Source organism: Phascolarctos cinereus, unplaced genomic scaffold (assembly GCF_003287225.1).
Source record: "Phascolarctos cinereus isolate Bilbo 61053 unplaced genomic scaffold, phaCin_HiC Scaffold_1;HRSCAF=81, whole genome shotgun sequence".
NCBI lineage: Eukaryota > Metazoa > Chordata > Mammalia > Diprotodontia > Phascolarctidae > Phascolarctos > Phascolarctos cinereus.
In genome coordinates this window covers 234,077,817-234,098,846 of record NW_027555514.1, presented here as the reverse complement: position 1 = coordinate 234,098,846, position 21,030 = coordinate 234,077,817, and the positions used below count along the sequence as shown (strand labels likewise).

At 38.6% G+C, this 21,030-nt stretch overlaps 1 protein-coding gene across 1 annotated transcript in view; it reads left to right on the top strand.

Moving 5' to 3' along the window:
• The first annotated feature begins 1,044 nt into the window (after positions 1 to 1,044).
• CPM (carboxypeptidase M) overlaps positions 1,045 to 21,030 on the top strand; it is a 78,614-nt gene continuing 58,628 nt past the window's right edge. Inside the window, 2 exon segments of the mRNA XM_020990226.2 lie at positions 1,045 to 1,555; positions 1,558 to 1,617. Coding sequence (XP_020845885.2) covers positions 1,456 to 1,555; positions 1,558 to 1,617 — 160 coding nt within the window. The 5' untranslated portion in view covers positions 1,045 to 1,455.

Sequence of the window (21,030 nt, the reverse complement as noted above, 5' to 3'; positions counted from 1 at the left end):
TCTAAAACTTCCCCGAATGATTTTTATTTCTTTGGCATGCGCTACCAAAAAAAAATTTCCGAATGTGCAAAACATTTTGTGTATAGAGTATAGTAAAATATAAAAAAAAAATAAAACCCTCACATTTTGCACATTTGGAAGGTGACTTCTTATTTTGCTATACCTTACACACAAATTTTACGATGCTGGGCTATTGCAACAATATTCAGTAGAATAGCAGAGCGAGGTAGGGGGACTTTTGTTTAGGTTAAATTTAGGAAAGGTTCCAGGAAACTTGAGAATCGTGAAGCGGGCTCTAGGATTGAACCAATTTACTAGGTTTTGTCCTACGGAGGTGGTCAGCATGCTTCCTTTAGGAGACAAAGAGATAGCTACAAAAAATTTCTAGGATCCATGCAGCAATTGCTCTTAAGCGAGTCAGGAACATGCACTAATGTTTCTTGGAAAATGGAGTGAAGTTTTACCAGTCACTAGGAAGACTGGTTGAGTTCATGGAGCCCCCCCAATTGGTGTCCCTCTGGCTCCCGGTCCCCGCCAGTCCCAGCAATGATAAATGGGGTTTGCGAGGACCACACACATCCAACCAGGTTGCTGGCTTCTTTCCTCACGCTGCAAAAACACACACGTTAGGAAATCTGCGGGAGGCATCTATCTCGGTGGTGTGGCCCGGGACAGCGCAAGCCAGGGCGCAGGACTGGGGCCAAGCTGCCTATGCATGACAGCACGGAGCCCTTCGGCTGCCTTTTCCTCCTCCTCCCCCGGCTCCTGCAGAAACTTGCACAGGTGAGACAGAAGGCGCCCACGAGCCCCAGGAACCAAGAAGGAAGAAGGCTGGAGAGGTGTGTATGAGGGAGAGAGGAGGGAGAGGGGAGGGAAAGAGGGAGGAGAAAGTCCTGGCGGCGGAGCTCCTGACTGGACAATGGAGACGTCGCTCAGAGCCACGGGCGGGGCCAGCCGGCCGACTCTCCCAGTCCCCGGGCTACAAGAGGTGTCCCGGAGCAGCTGCTGCTCCAGGGGCGGCAAGCGCCTGGGCCGGGGTGAGGGCGCAGCTGCTGCAGCTGTTGGGAGCACTGCGGGGGACTGCGGGGGGCTGCGGGGTCCGGGAGGCCAAGACTGCTGGGGCAGTGCCAGCTAGCTCCCCACGCTCACTCGTGAAGTGAAGCGGGTGGAGGATATTCTTGAACCCAACTTGTAAGGTCGCGGAGAATGGAGCAGGGAAAAAAGTTCATTGAACTGAATTGAATTTGGATTGATGGGATTGCACTGACCTGAACTGAACTGAACTGAATGGAGCAGAATTGAATTGAATTGAACGGAACTGAAGTGAATTGTTGAATGATGCTCTTAGCGTGACCCGCGATCTTTGCAAAGGGCTGGTAACTTTTACCCTCTTCCCCAGTCCCTTCTAGACTGACTTTTTTTTTTTAATTCATTGTAGCAATTTCATCCTAGAACATGGACCTTCCTTTGTACCTGTGTGTGGGATTCTTGGTGCCTTTGGTGGCGGCGCTGGACTTCAAATATCACCACCAGGAAGAGATGGAAGCTTTTTTGAAAATGTTGCCCAAACCCACGATTCCATAACTCACTTACACAGTATTGGGAAATCAGTGGCAGGTAGGAGTCTACCACACTCATCCTTCTCTCTCATCCTTTCAAATTCTCTCCGTTCCAAACCCTGTCCCATCCTTTGTCTCCAAAAAGGGAATCGATCTGGTCCAACTTGACAAGAATGAATATTGTAAACGAAATTGTAGTTTGCATTAAATTGTAAAATGTTTCTTGTTAGTTGTCTTGGGGAAAGATATTAGTGGCTCAGTTCCCTCTGGTTGGTACCTTCTACTGCTCTAATCAGAGTATCTTGAGTTCTTTTGCTGAAGTTCTCCCAGTGGAGCAAACGAACCAATAACTTGTTTTGTTTTCCTTGGCTTATTTTAATAGAACCCTTGATATGAAAAGGAACTCGAACTTTCAGTTCCTGTTTAAATTTAGAATATAGATTAATTTATGTCAGCACTATTCCTGTTTCATGTATTACTTAATTAACCTGATGTCCTAAAAATTATTCAAGGAAGCCAGAATGGGAAGTTATGTGGTTAATGTGCTCCACAAAACTTGTTTTTAGAATAGCCTATTTATAATGGCAAGGGCCACATAATGGTGTATACCTTGCATTGATAGAATTGGGGGAGGGGATAGTTTTGCTTTTTACTTACTGCTAGGATTACTCATTTAAAGCTGAAAGGGAACTCAGAGGAAAACCATTGCAACTCCCTCGTTTTTTATGAATAAGGAAACTGAAGCCCAGTGAAAAGTTAAATGACTTGCTAAAAGTCACATAGTGGCAAAGTCAGGTTCTCTAACCCCAGACTGGTGCTCTTTCCACTAAACTATTCTGAAATAGACTTTTGGCATATTAGCATCATTAATTCTATAGGTAAGGATAGTTTGTAAGGGTAAGGGTAATTTGAAGCACATAGATTATAAGTGATTTACCTAAGGCTGCCCAGGTCTTGGTAGCATCAGAAGCATCATTGAGATAGAACTGGAAAGGATCTCAGAGGCCATCTAGTTCATTGGGGGGGGGGAGGGAATCAGGGTTAAGTGACTTGCTCAGGGTCACACAGCTAGTAAGTGTTGGAGTCCAGATTTGAACTTAGGTCCTCCTGACTCCAAGGCTGGTACTCTATCCACTGTGCCGCCTAGCTGCCTCACATCTTTTTTTTTTTCAAGGATGAATAAAGTGAGGCCCAAAGAGATTAAGGGACTTACTTGCCCCAGGTCACATGGACAATACATATCTGATGCAAGATTTGAACCCAGATCTCTCAACTCCAAAGCCAGCACAAATGTCACTATAACTTACTGGATTAGAACCCACAATTGTTTTGCTCCCACAAATCAGACCATTGTATTGATAATGTCTTTAACCCAATTGATGGTCTTAATACCCTAAAAATAAATGTCAAAGTTTAATATTAAAACCAAGTTTTTTATTAGAGTATTTGTGTGTTTTTCCATGAGCTCTTCACTCTGTAGGGGAAGATATGGTACAGCAGAAAGAACCTTAGATTTAGAGTCAAAAGACCTGGGTTCAAATTCTGCTTTTGCTTGTTGTGTCATTGACTCTTCGTGCCCCTATTTGAGGTTTTCTTGGCAAAGATATTGAGGGGTTTAGCATTTCCTTCTCCAGCTCATTTTACAAATGAGGAAATTGAGGCAAACAGGCTTAAGTGACTTACCCAGGGTCACACAGCTAGAAAGTGTCTGATGCCAGATTTGAACTCAGGTTTTCTTGACTCCAGGGCCTGCCCTTTTTCCACTTTGCCACCTAGCTGCTGAGTCTGCTTCTGCTACTTATTACATGAGTGCTTCTAGCCAAGACATTTGGGCTTCAGTTCTTCATCTGTAAAATGAGACAGTTGGACTTAAGGTCCCTTCTTACTTTAAATTCTGTATGCATAAAATTTGTATTTGGGTTTTTTGTATTTGAGGATCTTATAAGTTCAATATCTCTCCCCTCCAAAAAAAATTTTTTAAGATAACTTTGTTCTTAAAAAATAAAATTAGTAGGGAGCAGCTAGGTGGCCCAGGGGGTAGAGCACCGGCCCTGGAGTCAGGAGGACCCAAGTGCAAATGTGGCCTCCAAGTACTAGCTGTGTGACCCTGGACAAGTCACTTAACCCCAATTGCCTAAAAAAATAAAAAATAAAGTTAGTAAAGTATTATGTAAACATAGGACTATGTAATACAAATTAAAACTACTAGGTTATATGTATAATGTTATCTATTTATTTCAGCAGCATTGTTGCTAAATAATCCATGTTGGGATTATTCTCTAGCACAGTATAAAATTGTGGAAGTGGGATTCCCAAGAGAACATTTCTTGACTCTGGTTAAATGTTTTTCCCCCCTCTCTAGAGTTTAAATGACCATGATAATATTCCAAACTTTTATTTGACAACAAATGGGGGAGTTAGCTAGAATTAACCAGTGTTTTTCTAGCCTCATCTACAAGTTGTTTTGGTTTTGAAGTAACAAAAAACTTGGGTTTTTTGTTTTGTTTTCAATAGAAAAGTGTTTGTATGAGATAAAACCTGGGGATTTCTTTCCTTTAGTGAACTGTCCCTTCTGATAACTGGCTTGCTATCAAACCACATTTACAGTGAAAAGAGGGCCAGACCCTTTTTTTTCTTTTTGGCTTGTGTACACCCTTGTGGTTGGTCAAAGGATAAGATTATCATGTAAAGGGAAACAACAGCTGACACTTTCAGATGTGACTGGCTAAAGAAAGAGAAATCCAGATCCTCAGTCCTTTGCTAGCAAGATATTCTGTTGTGGAAAAATAAATATTGGTAGGGGCAGCTAGGTGGTGCAGTGGATAGAGCATTGCCCTGGAATCATAAGGACCTGAGTTCAAATGTGCCCTCAGAGACTTACTAGCCATGTGACCCTGAGCAATCACTTAACCTTGATTGCCTTCCCCCCCCAAAAAAAATAGTGAACTAAATGTAGAGTCTCGAAGACTTGGGTTCAAATCCTACCTCTAACATGCTGGCTGTGTGATTCTGGGCAAATAACTTATCAGTGGTCCCAGGCAACTCTCTACTATAATAAGTTGAAGAGTAGATACTGCTCTGAATTGATAGAGGGAGTTTCTTGATCAGGAGTTTCTCACACCAGTTAAACCTCAGATCTAGTTAAAATTTATTTTTAAAAAGATATTATTTGACAGGAAGGATAGTGTAGATTTGCACTGGGCTTGGAATCAGGAGACACAGGGTTTAAATCCTTCCACAGATAATTTGCTAGCTACGTAGATCACAAGGAAGTCAATTGACCTCTCAGAGCTTCAGTTTTCCTAATCTGGAAAATGGGAAAATCTGGAAAATATCATGCCACCTATCTCCCAGAGTGGTTGTGCTTTGTAAACCTTGAAGCTCTGTAGAAACAGGAGTTTTCACCTAAGAAAGAAAGCCACAGGCCAAAATTAGAGGCAAGTCTAAAAATAGAATCTCATTAAAGTAGTGAGCATAGAGTTGGGGAAAGGTACTAAATTCATGACATTTTATATATGTATATATGTGTGTAGTTATCCCTCCCACATGGGGAAGGTTTTAGGGGCATGGCACCTCCCCCCTCATCAGAAAAATCCATGTAAAGTGTTTTGGCCCTCCCTTGGTACCAGAGAAATCTGAACTTTTTTCTTTTTCTTTTATGGAGTATTTACAGTACCTTATTGTAAAATTTGGGTTACATATTTGATCATAGGCTCTGTGTGTCATCTTCTGGCTTTTGTGTGTTGTCTGCAGCTTCTGTAAAACTCCCCAAAAGATTCCTATTTCATTTCTTATGCCTATCCACCATATATCAAAACCACAAGTGGGAAAGTCACGATGTAGAAGGGATAACTGTATGTACATATGTACATATGTATATACAATTTATATCTCGATACAGAAATATATATTTTTTTCTATCCCCTGTAGTGTGTTGTACTGAAGAGGCACTATTTAATAAATATTTGTTGAGTAAAAGAAACATGGTCCCTGATCTCAAGGAGTACCCTTGCCACTCTGTTAAATCACTTCCAATCTGTTTTCCCTGTTTCCATTCAAAAAAATCAAGCTCTAGGTCTTCAGCCTCAGATCTTCCCCATCACAGCTTTAAGTTATAAAGCCAGGATCCCAGATCCTAGGATCACCATATTTCAAAGCTGGAAAGGACCTTCAGAGCTCCAGAGAGGGGAGCTGACTGCCAAGTTGCACAATCAAAGGAACCTCTCTTTCCTTGTACTCAGCTTAATAAATAAAATGTTTAATATGGCCACCCTAAGCCTGTCCAAGTAGGGAAGGTGAGAGAACCTCGTCCCAGAAGCCAACTAGGAGACTTTATTGGCTATAGTGAATCAGAAATAGATGGTATGGGGCAAGCATTAATTCCCCAATAGGAAGAAGGGCCCCCTTCAACACAGCAAGTTAGAATTTGGGGTTCAGGAACATTGAAAAGATTAGCCTTTAAGGTGCTTGGATTATTTTTCGGTCTAGCTCAATTCAGCTCCATTCTTATGTCACCGTTTCACTCCTTGGATACATTTAATCCTATGTCAACTTGTATTATATTTTTTTGTGTGATTGTCTTATTATTATTATATTACATTATATTATATTATATTAATTATCAAGTATATATATATAATATTATTGTATGCCCTCAAATATAAGCTTCTTGAGGGTGGCTGGCACTGTTTTCTTTGTATCCCCAGGACCTTATATTGTCCCTAGCATTTAATAAGTACTGTTGATTGCTTGAGACTCCCTACTAGAGAGTAAGCTTTAAAGGGGAAAATACTGTCATTTTTTTTCATCTACTAACTCCAAAAACTAGGACTGGTTCTTGCATGTGATTTGTTATATCAAGTCAATAGAGCAATTTATGAAATGAAAGAATCCTTAAAATGAATAAATCATCATAAAACCAATATGGGAATTAACATTCAAGTTGCTGAAATGACTATTATATAAGATATAAAAGAAATTTCTGTTCTCTAGTCCTTGTCGCACCTTAAATTCTTGCCCTCACTGAGTAAATTTAGAGCCAGAAAGTTGTGTAAAACTGTTTGAGACCCTTAGAAATCTCCCCAGAACCCAGATAAGAAAACTATAAATTCCTAACCCTTAAAATCTCAAGAGACCACTGTATGCATGCACACAGATCTTTCATTGTCTTATGACCATTGTCTAAGTGAACCATAACCTGGGGAAATGTCCTTGGAAAGATACCCCTGAGCAACATTGACCTTTATCTCTTTTTTCAAATGTGTCAAACCCTTTACAAAATGTCTTTACTTTTCATTACCTTACATATCGCAGGACAGTGGTTCCCTGCACAGTTATTATCCCTTCTGTATCACATGGTTTAGGAGTGAGGCATCCCTGGGTCTGGAAAATCCAAAACTTTTTGACCCTCCCTTTGTACCAGAGAAGTCTGAATTATTTTTCTTTTTCTTTTGTGGGATGTTTATAGTACCTTACTGTAAAATTTGGGTTAAGCATTTGGACATAGATTCTGTGTCTTTTGCAGTTTCTGCAAAACTCCCCCAAAATTTCCATTTAATTTGTTATGCTGACCCAAGATATATCAAAACCAGGATGGAAAGAATTGAGATGTGGAAGGGATAACTCTACATCATCATGTGTAGTCCAATCAGTCCTGAAATTTCTGTTGTCATGCAATGTATGCATGAAGAATAAAGCTGATAACATGACTGATGTTTTACAGACATTTATAAAGTACTTAATGCAGCACTTGGCATATAGTAAGAGCTTAGTAAACAAACTCATTTGATCCTCACACTTTGAGGCAAGTACTATAACTATTTTATCCCATTTAACAAATGAGGAAACTGAGGCTGCAGAGGTTAATGAGCCCAGGTCTTCTTGACTCTCTAGTTAAGTATACCATCAACCACACCAATTAGAACCTGGCTCTGGGTGAATCTTTTGGCACTGGAATTTATGAGGAAACCTCTGATAATGTGGTGATATGAAATTTTACAGTGTTTAAACATTCCTCTCTAACCATGTACTTCACATTCATGTTAATCCCCTAAGTTACTAGGTGTTTTGTAACAATTCAAACTGTCTAAAATCTTTGGGGGTTTGGGTTTTTTTTTTCTTATAAGCAGTTTCCTCTCCTCTTAAGTAAAACAAGACCTCAAGGTTTAAAATTCCTGAATTATTTCCTTTCCTAGAGGAGCCCAAGGCTTCTTTGTTTTTTCTATCATACTGTTAAGTAAGGCTTCGGGATAGTCCTTAACTGTGGGTGCTCTGGCTGAAGGGAATGTAAATTTTAATCTTGGAAACATTTTTTTTCCTTATTAACTCCAAATTACTCTGGCTCTCATTTACTGCTTGACTGGAGGTTCCAGGCTAAGCCCTACTTGGTCATTGTTTGGATCCTGATTAAATGTAAATAGCAGTTGTTTCTGTTTTGGCCAGAAACCCTGAGGGTCTTTCTCTCCCAGATCAAATGCATTTATTTATTTATTTATTTATTCATTCATTCATTCATTCATTCATTCAAGTTTTGACTAGGCCATTCTCTGCCTCAATTCTTATTAAACCTCAATCACTAAATGGGTGTTGCCTCAGTCAAACTGAGACCTGTTAAAGACCTTAACTTGAAAGGGTCAAGGTTCCCTGCTGCATCCAGGGCCATCTCCAGTCGTCCTGATCCATATCTGACCACTGGACCCAGAAGGTTCCAGAGGAGAGAGTAAAGCTGGTGACTTTGCACAGCCCTCCCTCACTTCAATTCATTTGCTTGCTATGGCATAACCTCCCTGATGTCATAGTCTTCTTTGAGGACAAAGGACAAACGAGCAACCTCTGGGGCTGAAGCATTTGCAGCAAATTTGCTACTACCAAATCCCCTCCTAGAGGAAGAAACTTTTAAAGAGGTTCTGCAATTCCAAGAGTGTCAGTATCTCCCCTCACTCCAATCTTCATCCTCAGCCAAACTAGGATTCTGAACTTTATTCTGAAAGGGGAAGGGAATAAGCTTTTATTAAGTACCTTCTATGTGCCAGGTATTGTGCTAAATGCTTTTTACAAATATTATCTCATTTGATCCTCACAACAAACCTGGGAAGTAGGTTCTGTTATCATTCCCATTTTACAGTTGAGAAAAAGGAGGCAAACTGAGGTTAACTAATAGCTATCTTTTATATAGAATTTATTATGTGCCAGGCACTGTGTTAAGTGTTTTACAATTATTATCTCATTTGATGGTCACAACAACCCTGGGAAGTCAGTACAGTTTTTGTTGAGTAGTTTTTCAATCGTGTCCAACTCTTTGTGACCCCATTTCGGATTTTCTTGACAAAGATACTGAAGTGGTTTGCCATTTCCTTCTCCAGCTCATTTTACAGATGAGGAACCGAGGCAAACAGAGGTAAGTGATTATCCTCATTTTACACATGAGGAAACTGAAGCAAGCAGGGTTAAGTGACTTGCCCAGGGTCACACAGCTAGTAAATGCCTGAGGCCAGATTTGAACTCAGGTCTTCCTGACTCCAGGCTGACATAAAGCACTAAGAGTCTTGAAGAGGGAGAGATCACTTTCTAACTGGGGACATCGAGAAAGTCTTCTCGGAGAGGGAATTCGACCAAGGTCTTGAAGGAAAGCTCATTGGATAGGCAGACTGCATTCTAATCACAGGTAGCAATGTGAGCTAAGGTACATAGCTGGGAAAGCACTGGGGGAGGGGAAGAAGGGAACAAGTCTTCGTTAAGCACCTGTCACGTGCCCATCACTGTGCTAAGCAGTTTACATATATCTTGTTCAGCATCGGACGCATTAACATAATAGCAACTGGTCTGATCTGGCTGCAGCCCAGTATACCTAGAAGGCAGCTGTGTGAGAGAGGTCTAAAAAGGATGCTGGAGCTAAGATATGGAAGCCCAAACTGGGCTAAGGTATTCAAATTGACACAGATGGAGCCATTGAAGAGTTCTGAAGTGTACAACAAGATGATCAGATCTAGATTTTGGAAAAGTTCATCAGGCATGGTGTGAAGGACGGATTGAAGTGAGAAAATGCTAGTGGGTAGGACCAATGATCCATCTGTGAGGGTACATGGAATAGTTGAAAGAAAGATAGCCTTAGAGTCAGGGAGACCCAGATTCAAGTCTTGCCTCTGACATATAGAGACTTCGCCATTAATTCCAATACCAAAATATTCACTCAAAGCCAAATTACCTAGTATAATGGATACTAATTATGCAAAGCCTTTCCAACTTGGATATGACCTTCCAGGGTTCTAACCTGTTTATCTCTCCCCGCTTCATAGCTAAACTCCTTGAAAAAAATTGTCTACAGTGCCTCTACTTCTACAGTGTCTCTTAAACTCTCTGCAGTCTAGTTTCTGACCTTATCATTCAACTGAAACTTTCCAAAGTTACCAGTGATCTTCTTGTCACATTGAATGGCTCCTCTTAATCTTCATCCTTCCTGATTTCTCTGCAGCCTTTAACCCTATGAATGCTCTTCTTCATATTCCATTTTCATTCTGTTTTTGTGACACTACTTTCTCCTGGTCTTCCTCCTACCTGTCCTGTCACTCTTTCTTTTTTATTTTATTTTATTTTTTTTAGGCAACTGGGGTTAAGTGACTTGCCCAGGGTCACACAGCTAGTAAGTATCAAGTGTTTTTGGTCTGAGCCCGAATTTGAACTCAGGTCCTCTTGACTTCAAGGCCGGTGCTCTATCCACTGCACCATCTAGCTGCCCCCCGTCACTCTTTCTTAGTCTCCTTTTCTGGATCTTTTTTTTCTTTTCTGTTATTTTTTTGTTTTGTTTTTAAAAATTTATTATTTTTTTATTTTAAACATTCTTTTAAAAAAAAATTTGTGACCACCCCATTGAGAAGGCAAGCAAAGTTATCAATTATCCAAGTGAAATCATGCAAAACGTATTTCCGTATTAGCCATATCACAGAAAAGCAAGAAAAATAAAGAAAATGAAAAAATATGCTTCAGTCATACCTGCCATATTAATAGCCTTCTGATTGGTTTCTCTGCCTAAAGTTTCTCCTTGTATCATTTCATCCTCTATTCAGTTGACAAAGTGAACGGGATGAGTTTAACCATATCTCTCTCTCTCTCTCTCTCTCTCTTTCTCTCTCTGTTTCTCTCTCTTTCTCTCTCTGTTTCTCTCACCTCACACACACACAACACACACACAACACACACACACCCTCCCATTCATTAAACTTCAGTATCACCTCCAGGATCGAATATAAAATTCTCTGTTTGACTTTTAAAGCCCTGCACAACCTGGCCCCTTCTTACCCTTTACGATTACCTCCTTCCGTAAACACTTCCTACTATTATTCACACACAGATCTCCATCTGCTGACCCAATCCCTTTCCCGCCAGCTATCCCCTATGACAAGAGTGTTCTCTCCTTCCCTGTCTCTGCCTCCTGGCTTCCTTCAAATCCCAGCTAAAATCCCATTTTATTTACCTTCCTAATCCCACACTTTCTCCTATCCTCCCAGTGCCAGGGCCTTCCCTCTGAAATATTGTTTTGAGTCCAAAGTGTTTTTGCATTTTGTCTCTCCCTGCCCTCCCCCATTGGTATGAGAATAGGACCTGAGTTCAAATCCAGCCTCAGACACTTTCTAGCTGTGTGACTCCAAGCAAGTCATTTAACCTCTGTTTGCCCCAGTTTCCTCAAATCTGTAAAATGGGGATCATAATAGTATCTACCTCCCAGGGTTGGTTGTGAGGGAAAAAATGAAATAATATGATCAAAGCCCTTTGCAAACTTTAAAGCAATACAAAAAATATTAGCTGTTATTATTCATCTCTAAACTTCAGTTTCCTCATCTTGAAAACAGGCATAATTATACCTGTCCTGAAGAATTGGTGTGAGATTCAAATGCGTTAATATATGTGAAGTATCAAAGCAATAACAAGATCGTTTTTTATTAATAAGGGAAATGTGTGACCAGCTCTAATATAGAAATAAACAAAACCTACTTGTCCCTTGGAGTTCTTAGATTTTTAGTGAAAGGCAGCTCAGGTTAAATCTCAGCTCTGCCACTTACAATCTGTGTGACTTTCGGTGAATCACTTAACTCTCTTGACTTCTATTCCCTCATCAGTAAAGGCAGGGTGTTGAACCAGATAATTTCCAAGGTCCTTTCCAGCCTCTAAATCTATGATCTTATATTTTGGTCACTGGGTATTTATTTTCACGTATCAGCTTCATCCATGACTACTAAAAATTAGCAGTAATTATAATACGTTCACATCACACAATGCAGTTGCAAAGCATGAAATAGATTTTTGTTTGTTAGATGGATTTTTTAAATCGTTTTTTTTTAATCAGGGTGAGACTTTGACAATTTGTATGTGGGTTATGGTGAGGACAATAGATTAAGACTGGCTGGAATGTGCTAATGAAGCATTTTTTGTTTCTGTAAATCTTCTCTGTGAACAATACATTATTTCTACTTCCTTTGTCAGTTTCAGTGAATAAGTGGGCCCAAAGTATTTCATTTGATTCTTTTCCAAAATCTTGAAAGTACATGTAAAGAAAACCAAGGCAGAGAAGTGAAATAACTTACCCAAGTTAGGTTGGCTCTGGGACTTAAATCTAAGTCTTCTCTACTTTACACTTGACCTTCAAAAGGTCCTTCTAGAAGAACTATTATTGGACTTTCTGCTTGATCAATTAAAGTCTCTCAAGTGGAAGCATAGTCACTTGGGAAAATGTGGATGGACACATTTGTTTCATATCTTTTGTTTGACATGGTTTCAGATGTTTCTGTTATTTGAACAATTTGTCACTCCAGTATTTTAGCAAGTATCTTATTTGTATAGCATGTTCCCCTACTAAGAAGACTCAGATCTCTAACGCCAGGGCTCTTAATCTGGTTTCTTTGAACACAAAATGAGTCTATGATTGATTGCTGAGAAATAGTGAATTTGGATGAGAAAAAAAATTATATCTCTGTTTCAAAATTTGTTTCCTTTGTAATACTATCTATTTTGTGCATTTAAAAATATTACTCTAAAAAGGGTTTGTAGGTTTTCCATACTGCTAATGGGGTCTAGGACACACAAAAAGGGAAAGAACCCACACAGTCTAAATTAAATAAATCTTCCAGAGTAGTAGTATTACAAATAGCTTAACTTCATTGTATCTGATCTCAACTAGAGCATGTAAATATATATGTTCATTCATTTTCTCTGTAACCTAACAGCAGCAGCAATAGTAATAGTACTACTAGTAGTAGCAATAGTTCATAGTACTGTTAGTACTAATAGTAGTAGTTCTATTACTAGTTGTAGTGGTAGTAGCTACTATTTAAGGTTTGCAAAGCCCTTCAAATATGTTACTTTATTTGCTACTCAGAACAACTGCATTAAGTAGGTGTTATTATGTATTATCCCCATTTTTACAGATTAGAAAATAGAGGCTGACAGAGATTAAGTGACTTGCCCAGGCTCACACCATTAGGAAGTGTCTTGTCTCCAAGTCTAATGCTCCATCTATTATTTCATCTGTAACATAAGCTTTGTCCTAGAAATATGTGATTTTTAAAAATCATGAGTCCCTAAACTTAATTCTTTGGCACACAATTAATAGAGCATAAAGTCTGTCTCTCTCTCTCTGTCACTGTCTCTTTCCCTGTCTCTCTCAATTGTCTCTTTCCTTTGATCTTCATCCCTTTTCTTCTTGTACCATCTTGCCCGAAGAACATAAAGGATTAAAATGCTTGTTAATACAAAATCCACACAGTACTCTGAAGTTAATTTTAAATCTGAAGTACCTGCTTCCAGACACCTTTTACATTCCTGTTGGCATTAGGATTCTGGGTGCTTAGATTTTAGTTATTCATGTGTGAGCTTGATATTTGCAATAACCTTCTGAAAAACTCTACTTCACTGTGTCGCTGTGTTGTGAGGACAGTATGAACCTTGTGGTCGTTACAAAATAAGGGGAAAAAAGATTTCTAGAATGTGCTAATGAAACTTTTGTTTTGGTAGGAGGGATTACTTTATGTTTCTGTCATTAATTTAAGTCATTGGCCCCCAAAAAAAAACTATGAATAAGCATTGAATAGCTATCTAAAGGCATTACTCATTTTATATGCCACTTTTAAAATTCTGGTACTGATTTGGTCTCATCTTGAAGAGTTTTTATTTTCTCACTGTTTCTGCCAAATTTTCTTTGGGAGAAAATAGCCGTTTTGTAATGAAAAATGAATGATAAGAGAGATTAACCATCATTTTTCTTAGCCAAAAAGTATAATTCTTCTAGTACCTAGAAGATACAGAGACAGGATTCTCATTCTCTAGTTCTCACTAGGTATATGACCTCAGACAAAGAACAACTGGTTTCAGTTTCCTTATCCATAAAATGAAGGGTGAGAGGCAAATGGTTTGTCCTTTCCAATTCTACCCTGAACAATATTTCAGTTTGAACTATGAACTGTACTATTTGTGCTGGACTTAGAGGCAGAATTCTGTCATTTCTTTCGACAGTTTGTTTATTGCTACCTTGTATTTTTTATATAGAACCTTCACTTTTAACAGAGAAAAACAGTGAATCAAAACTAAGTGGTCACTTTCGCAATACTCTGTTCCCACAGTCCTCTATCTTTCTACCTAGGAAGAGAGAAAAATGTTTTGTTAACAGCTTTCTTGGATCATGATTGGTTATTTCAATTAATCTGAGTTCTAATTAATCTGCCTTTTGAGTGTTGTTTTCATCTACATTGTTAGAGTTATTGTCTCTGTTCTCCTGGTTCTGCTTGCTTCGCTTTGCATCAATTCAAATTTTCCCATGTTTATCTGACTTTCATATATTCTTCCTTTCCTACAACATAATTCCCTTTTATTCATATATCTTCAACAGTAAAGTCCTTCCCTGACTGATGGGCAACTACTTTGTTTCTATTTCTTTTTACTGCAATAAATTATTTGGAATACATGGGACCTTTCTGTCCTGCCACCTTGAGGGTTTTGCCCAGTGCCAGACATGCATTTATTGGACACTTGGCATGTGCAACAATCTACACAGTACACACCACATGGAAGAAAAATGCCTTTTGTCCAGGTGATAGACATCCCAAAGAGCTGGTCCAGCAGAACATATATTTTGAATAGACATTGCAGATGGACAGTGAGCTGAGCCCTAGGCAAAATAGAATAAGCTCATTTGCATTTGGAAAATGTTATAGTCCTTTCAGTGACCCAAGCTTCTCTTTGAAACAAAAACTTACTGACACTAACATTCTTCAGTGAAGCTATATTGCCCTGAATCATGAAATACCGCAGCCTCTGAAGAATCAAAATTGAGGTTCCCACAAAGGACAGCAAAGATGAAGCATGTGTCCAAAAAAAGCACCAGAAAGGATATCCTCAAAGAAGTCTGACCAGAATAGGAAACAAATCAATCATACAAAGATGGTAGATAGCACTAATGTCTCATTGGACTTCTGTGCAATGTCAGAAGACCTAGAAAAAGGCCCCAGATGTTAGACACCTCTCTAGCCTACCAGATGAGGTATGAATGGGTAATGATCTGAACCACTGAAAGGAATGCCTGTATAAATGAGATCACAGATTCATTTAAAGATTTACAGTGGCCTTTTAGAGAACTTTCCAGGGCAGCTAGGTGGCACAGAGGATAGAACACTGGCTCTGGAATAAGAAGGACCTGAGTTCAAAACTGATCTCAGACACTTACTAGCTGTGTGACCCTGGGCAAGTCACTTAACCGAGAGAGAGAGAGAGAGAGAGAGAGAGAGAGAGAAAGAGAACAAATTTTCCCCATACTCTTTTTCTTTTCAAAAGCAATACAATTTCATAGGTATATTGTACTCTGGGATTATGTGAATTCTGAAAGTGTGCTATCTACTTCCTCCATTTTTCTATTTTCACACTGGGTGAACTTAAAAGCATCTGATTTTGACATTCAAATTATCTCAGAGTGCCACTAACAAGTGTACTAGGGGCCAACATAGCGTATAATAAAGTGAGTTTTTTCTTTCTTCAAGAATCAGAGAGGAAATCCTTTTCAAGTGACGAACTAGCTAAAGTCACATCCCAGGTTGGCCCAAGCCTAAAGAATCTACTCTGGAGAAAGCTAATTCCTATATTCCCTTGCTGGTTGTGTCTTCTGCAAATGCTTTTTCACAGCGGTCTGTGAATCACTCTTTCCCCTGTCTTAGTTCCTGTGTGACAAATCTCCTGAGGGAGATGCTTCACAGGAAAAACATAGTTGTAAACTCAAGGTTTCTCAATTAATAACTTGAAAAAATGCAAAACTATGAAAGGAGACAAAAGAATCCCTAACAAATGCATGCTTGATAAGGATTAAGAACCTTCTTAATGGACTGTCATAAATTTGGGAGGGAAACAATGGAACACCAAGCTCACTTGGTGACCAGATAAGTTCCCATGGGTTAATTTATCATCTCTATGAAAATGACTTTCAGATCTATATATCTAGTTTCATCCTGTGTCATCACCAGTCTGATTGACATTTTAAACTGGATTTCCCTTTGGCAATTCAATTCCACTTGTCCAAAATTAAACTTATCTTTTCTCCTAAAACTACTTCCTCCTCCAAATTTCCCTATTATGCAGAGAGTGCCTCCATCCTTGTCCAAGTTTTCAGAGTGTCACTTGGCTTGGTGTCAACCTCAACACCTGCACTCCCACTTATCTATTCAGTTGCCAAATCCCTACTTTCACACCATCTCTCACAACTGCCTCCTCCTTTATCCTCACACATCCACCACCATAGTTCAGATCCTTATCACCTCTCACTTGGACTCCTGCAGTAGCCTCCTACGTGATCTCCCTCCTTGGTCTCTCTTCACTCTTTTCTACACAGATGCCCAAGTAATTTTTCCTAAAGTACAGATCTAACCATATCAAGTCTCCTTCCCCCCCATCCCCAATTCAGTAAAGACCAGAGTTTCCCTATAATTTCTAGGACCAAAACATTTCATGCTTAGTATCTTAAAATGTCTTTGTAACCTGTCCGTTTCTCCATTTCCTGCTTTCTTATACATTACTCGGTCTTCATTCCTTCATTCCTCCATTAATTTCCTTCAAAGAAGGGAAGAAAGGAGGGAGGGCAGGAAGAAGGAAAACATGAAGCAAAAGGAGAGGAGAGGAGGAACTATGTGCCAGGCATTTTACAGATATCTCATTTGATTCGCACAACTACTCTGGGAAATAGGTGCTATTATTATCCCTACTTTATAAATGAAGAAATAAAGGCAAATGAAGTGATCACACAGCTAGTGAATGTCTGAGGCTGGATTTAAACTCAAGTCTTCCTGACTCCAGGCCTAAATTTCCTACCCCCAGTAGCTATGGCACTCCTTTTTCAAATTTTGTATATATATATACACATATACATATATATACTTATTTATTTGTTTGTTTATATTTATGTATGTATATATATATGTGTATGTGTATATATGTGTATTATATATATATATATATATGTGTGTGTGTGTATCTGGTTATTTCAGTTATGTCCAATTGTTTGTAATCCCATTTGGGGTTTTCTTGGCAGATATCCTAGAGTAGTTTGCTATTTACTTCTCCAGTTCATTTTTACAGATGAAGAACTGAGGCAAATAAGGTTAAGTGACTTGCCCAAGGTCACATAGCTAGGAAGTATCTGAGGCTAGATTTGAACTCGTAAGATGAGTCTTCCTGATTCCAAGCCCAGTGCTATATCCACAGTGTCACCTAGCTGATATAGATAGATCAATCGATCATATAGCTATATGAATATATCTTGTCTCTCCCATAAGAAGGTCAGCTCTTTGAAGAAAGAGAGCTTTTTGCTTGTTTTGGGTTTGGGAGATTTTTTTAATCCCCATCGATGAGCACTATTCCTGGCAAATAGGATCCCTTAAAAGCTTATTGATTGGACCAAATGATTTTCAAAATCTCTTCCAGGTCCCATGATCTTCTTGATCCTGGGATGGCAAGAGAAAGGGAATGAAATGAAAAACACTTTTTTTAAAATTTGAAATGCATACTTAAAAAAAAGATTTGATTACACAAATTTTGAAGGGAAACAAGAAGGCTTATCATTCATTGCTTATTTTCACATAATATGATTAGGATACATCTCTGAAGATACAAGTGCTCTGTTTGAAAATAACCATTTTTCAACTGTGGAGTTTGAATGTAGATCGAAGCATACTATTTGCTATTTTTTTTCCTTCTGTTGAGTTTTGTTTCTTCTTTCTGGTGGTTCCTCCAATTGGTTCTAATTCTTACTCACAACATCACTAATGTGAAAATATGTTTAATAGGAATGTTTATGTATAGCCTATATCAGATTGTGTGCCATCTTGGGGAGGGTGGTGGGGAGGGAGGGGGAGAAAAATTTTAAACTCAAAGGTATATGGAAGTGATTGTTGATAAATCAAAATAAATTAATTTTAAAAATAACCCTTTTTCTAGATAATTAATAGAAGGTTCTTGAGTTACTGAATACTGATTCCTTTGGGGTAGAGTACTCTTTGTTCAGGTTAAGTAAACTATGTAAAGGTTCACAGGAGGACTTCATCTAATCAGGAATACTTATAAACTTTTCTTGTAAGGTTGTATGTGTAAGTATTCCCTCTGAAGTCCTCTCCCAACTTACTTAAAAGGCTGGTCATCGGAGTATGGTGTCTACCTAGTATTAGGATGTGGTCTTTGGGTCCAAATTATTATTACCATAGTTCATAATCCTGTGTTGGTACACTTCCCATTAATAGTCTGCTAGTAGACAGAGTCAGCTGAGAGGAATGGCATACTTACAAAGGATGATAAGAATAGCAGCTAGAAACATAAACCTAGGGTGCACTGCCCCATTAGTACAGCCTCCATGGGGAGAGTGGGCACAAACTTTGAGTTCAGTAGCAATGATACATAGAGGTGTAGGGAATACTTGTGATCAACCAACATTACTCTTCTGGTGCCACGGGGCCTCAAAACCCTTTATTCTTTGTGGGGTCCTCTACAGCTCAACTCTCCATCACCAGGATAGCTCTCAAATCCTCAACTGTCTTTCTGCCTTGCTATCAGAGGTCATATTCCTTAAAAAGCTGATTCTGGCTTCTGATGATTGATTACCTTTCTGTTATCTGTCTGTCTGAAATGTTTCCTCTTCCTTAACTGTACCTCCAACTGGATCTCCATTTATTGGACCAGGTGTCTTCATTGCCAATGGAGCAAGAGAGGATAGAAATCTCCTTTCCCCCCTCCCCCTCTCCTTTTACATCACTTCCTTTTCAGGATATAAGCTCTTCCACCATTGATCCCTGCCAGAACTGCCTCAAAGTTTGAACCATGCTTTAAGAGACACTCCAGGAGGTGGTAGCCTTTCATGGTATGTCCAATTTTTTACTCCCTTTTAGAGAAGTATTCCTACTTCTTAAAGTGGGGTATATCTGATCATCTATGACGACTCCTTGTGACAATCAACTGAGCTGAGAAGGGAGAATCAAATTTGTCTAGAATACTATATAATTAACAACTATGATCTCTATTTCATGGAAGTCTTTAAGATTTAACAATCAAAATGAACATTTTAGAGATGAAGCTACGTATATGTAGAACAGGGGCTTTTAAACTCTGTGTGTGTGTGTGTGTGTGTGTGTGTGTGTGTGTGTGTGTGAGAGAGAGAGAGAGAGAGAGAGAGAGAGAGAGAGAGAGAGAGAGAGAGAGAGATTCTTAGCTATCTAGTGAAGCCTAATAATACTACTGTAGTTTGTTGCCAATATTCATAATAGAAGGAAATAGCTGTGTGACCCTGGGCAAGTCACTTAACCCCGATTGCCTTACAAAAAAAAAAGGCAAAAAACAAACATAATAGAAGGAAATGCTAGGCTATAGTTAGAGGTTGGTGAAAATAAACATGTAAGGTTTTTTTCCAATTCAAGATCATGGATGCCCTGAAATCTATCCATGAACCCCTTGGAAGTCTGCATACCCTATGTTAAGAACACCTAATATAAAGGTTGTTTTTGGTTTAGTTAGAAAACAAAAATTGAAGAATGATGGATTTTATTTTAAAGAAAATAGAATGACTTCTTTTCTCTATCTTGTTACAACTTTTATTTTTTTCACTTAACTAACTTTATTTTTTTTTTAGTGAATGGTATTTTTTTTCTAATTATATGTAGAGATAGTTTTCAATGTTCGTTTTTATAGGATTTTGAGTTCCAATTTTTTCTTTTTCCCTCCCCCCTCTCCTTAAGACAGCAAGCAATCTGATATAGGTCATACATGCATAATCATGTTGAACATTTCCAAATTAGTCATTACAACTAATTTTATTTGTACAAGTTTGAGATTTCAAAAATGATTTAACATTTTGCCATCAGCTAAATGTAGGAGAAAGACTTTTACACAGAAACAACTCCTTCCTGTCCTTTCTTACTAAAACTTCTCTCTAGTGTTCTCAAAAACTAATATATTAACTTATGTCCTTGTGGAAAATCTTTTTTTTTCTGTTTTGCTTTTTACGTGTTGATGGTAATTCTAAGTACAGTTGGCAGATTTTATAGTTGTGTGTAAATAATTGTTGTTATTGTTCAGTCATTCAGTTGTGTCTGACTTCATGACCCCATGGACCATAGCACACCAGACACTTCCATCTTCTACCATCTCCTGAAGTTTGTCTAAACTCATGTTCATTGCTTCCATCTATCCATCTCATCCTCTACCACCCCCTTTTCCTTTTCCCTTCAGTCTTTCCCAACATCAGGGTCTTTTCCAATGAATCATTTCTTCTCATTTTGTGGCCAAAATATTTAAGCTTCAGTATTTGTCCTTCCAAAGAATAGTCTGAATTAACTGATTTGACTGTTTGATCTCCTTGCTGTCCAAGGTATTCTCAGAAGTCTTCTCCAGTGCTACAATTAGAAAGTGTCAATTCTGTGGTGTTCTGCTTTCCTAATAGTCCAACTCTTGTGGCCATATGTCACTACTGAAAAAACCATAGCTTTTACAATATGGACTTTTGTTGGCCAGGTAATATCTCTACTTTTTAGTATGCTGTCCAGATTTGCCATAATTTTCCTTCCAAGGAGCAAGTGTCTTTTAATTTCATGGCTTCAGTCATTGTCTACAATGATCTTTGAGCCCAAGAATATAAAATCTGACACTGCTTCCATTTATTTTCCCTCTATTTTCCAGGAAATGATGAAACCAGTTGCCAAGATATTAGTTTTTTTAATGTTAAAATAAGTTACACTCTCTTCTTTCACTCTCATCAAGAGGTTTCTTAATTCATCTTCACTTTCTGCCATCAGAATGATATTGTGTCTGCATATGTGACATTGTTGATATTTCTCTTGACAACCTTAATTCTGACTTTTGATTTATCCAGCCTGGAATTTCCCATAATATACTCTGCATACAAGTTAAATAAATAAGATGACAATATACACCTTTATCCTTTCTCAATCTTAAGCCAATTTTT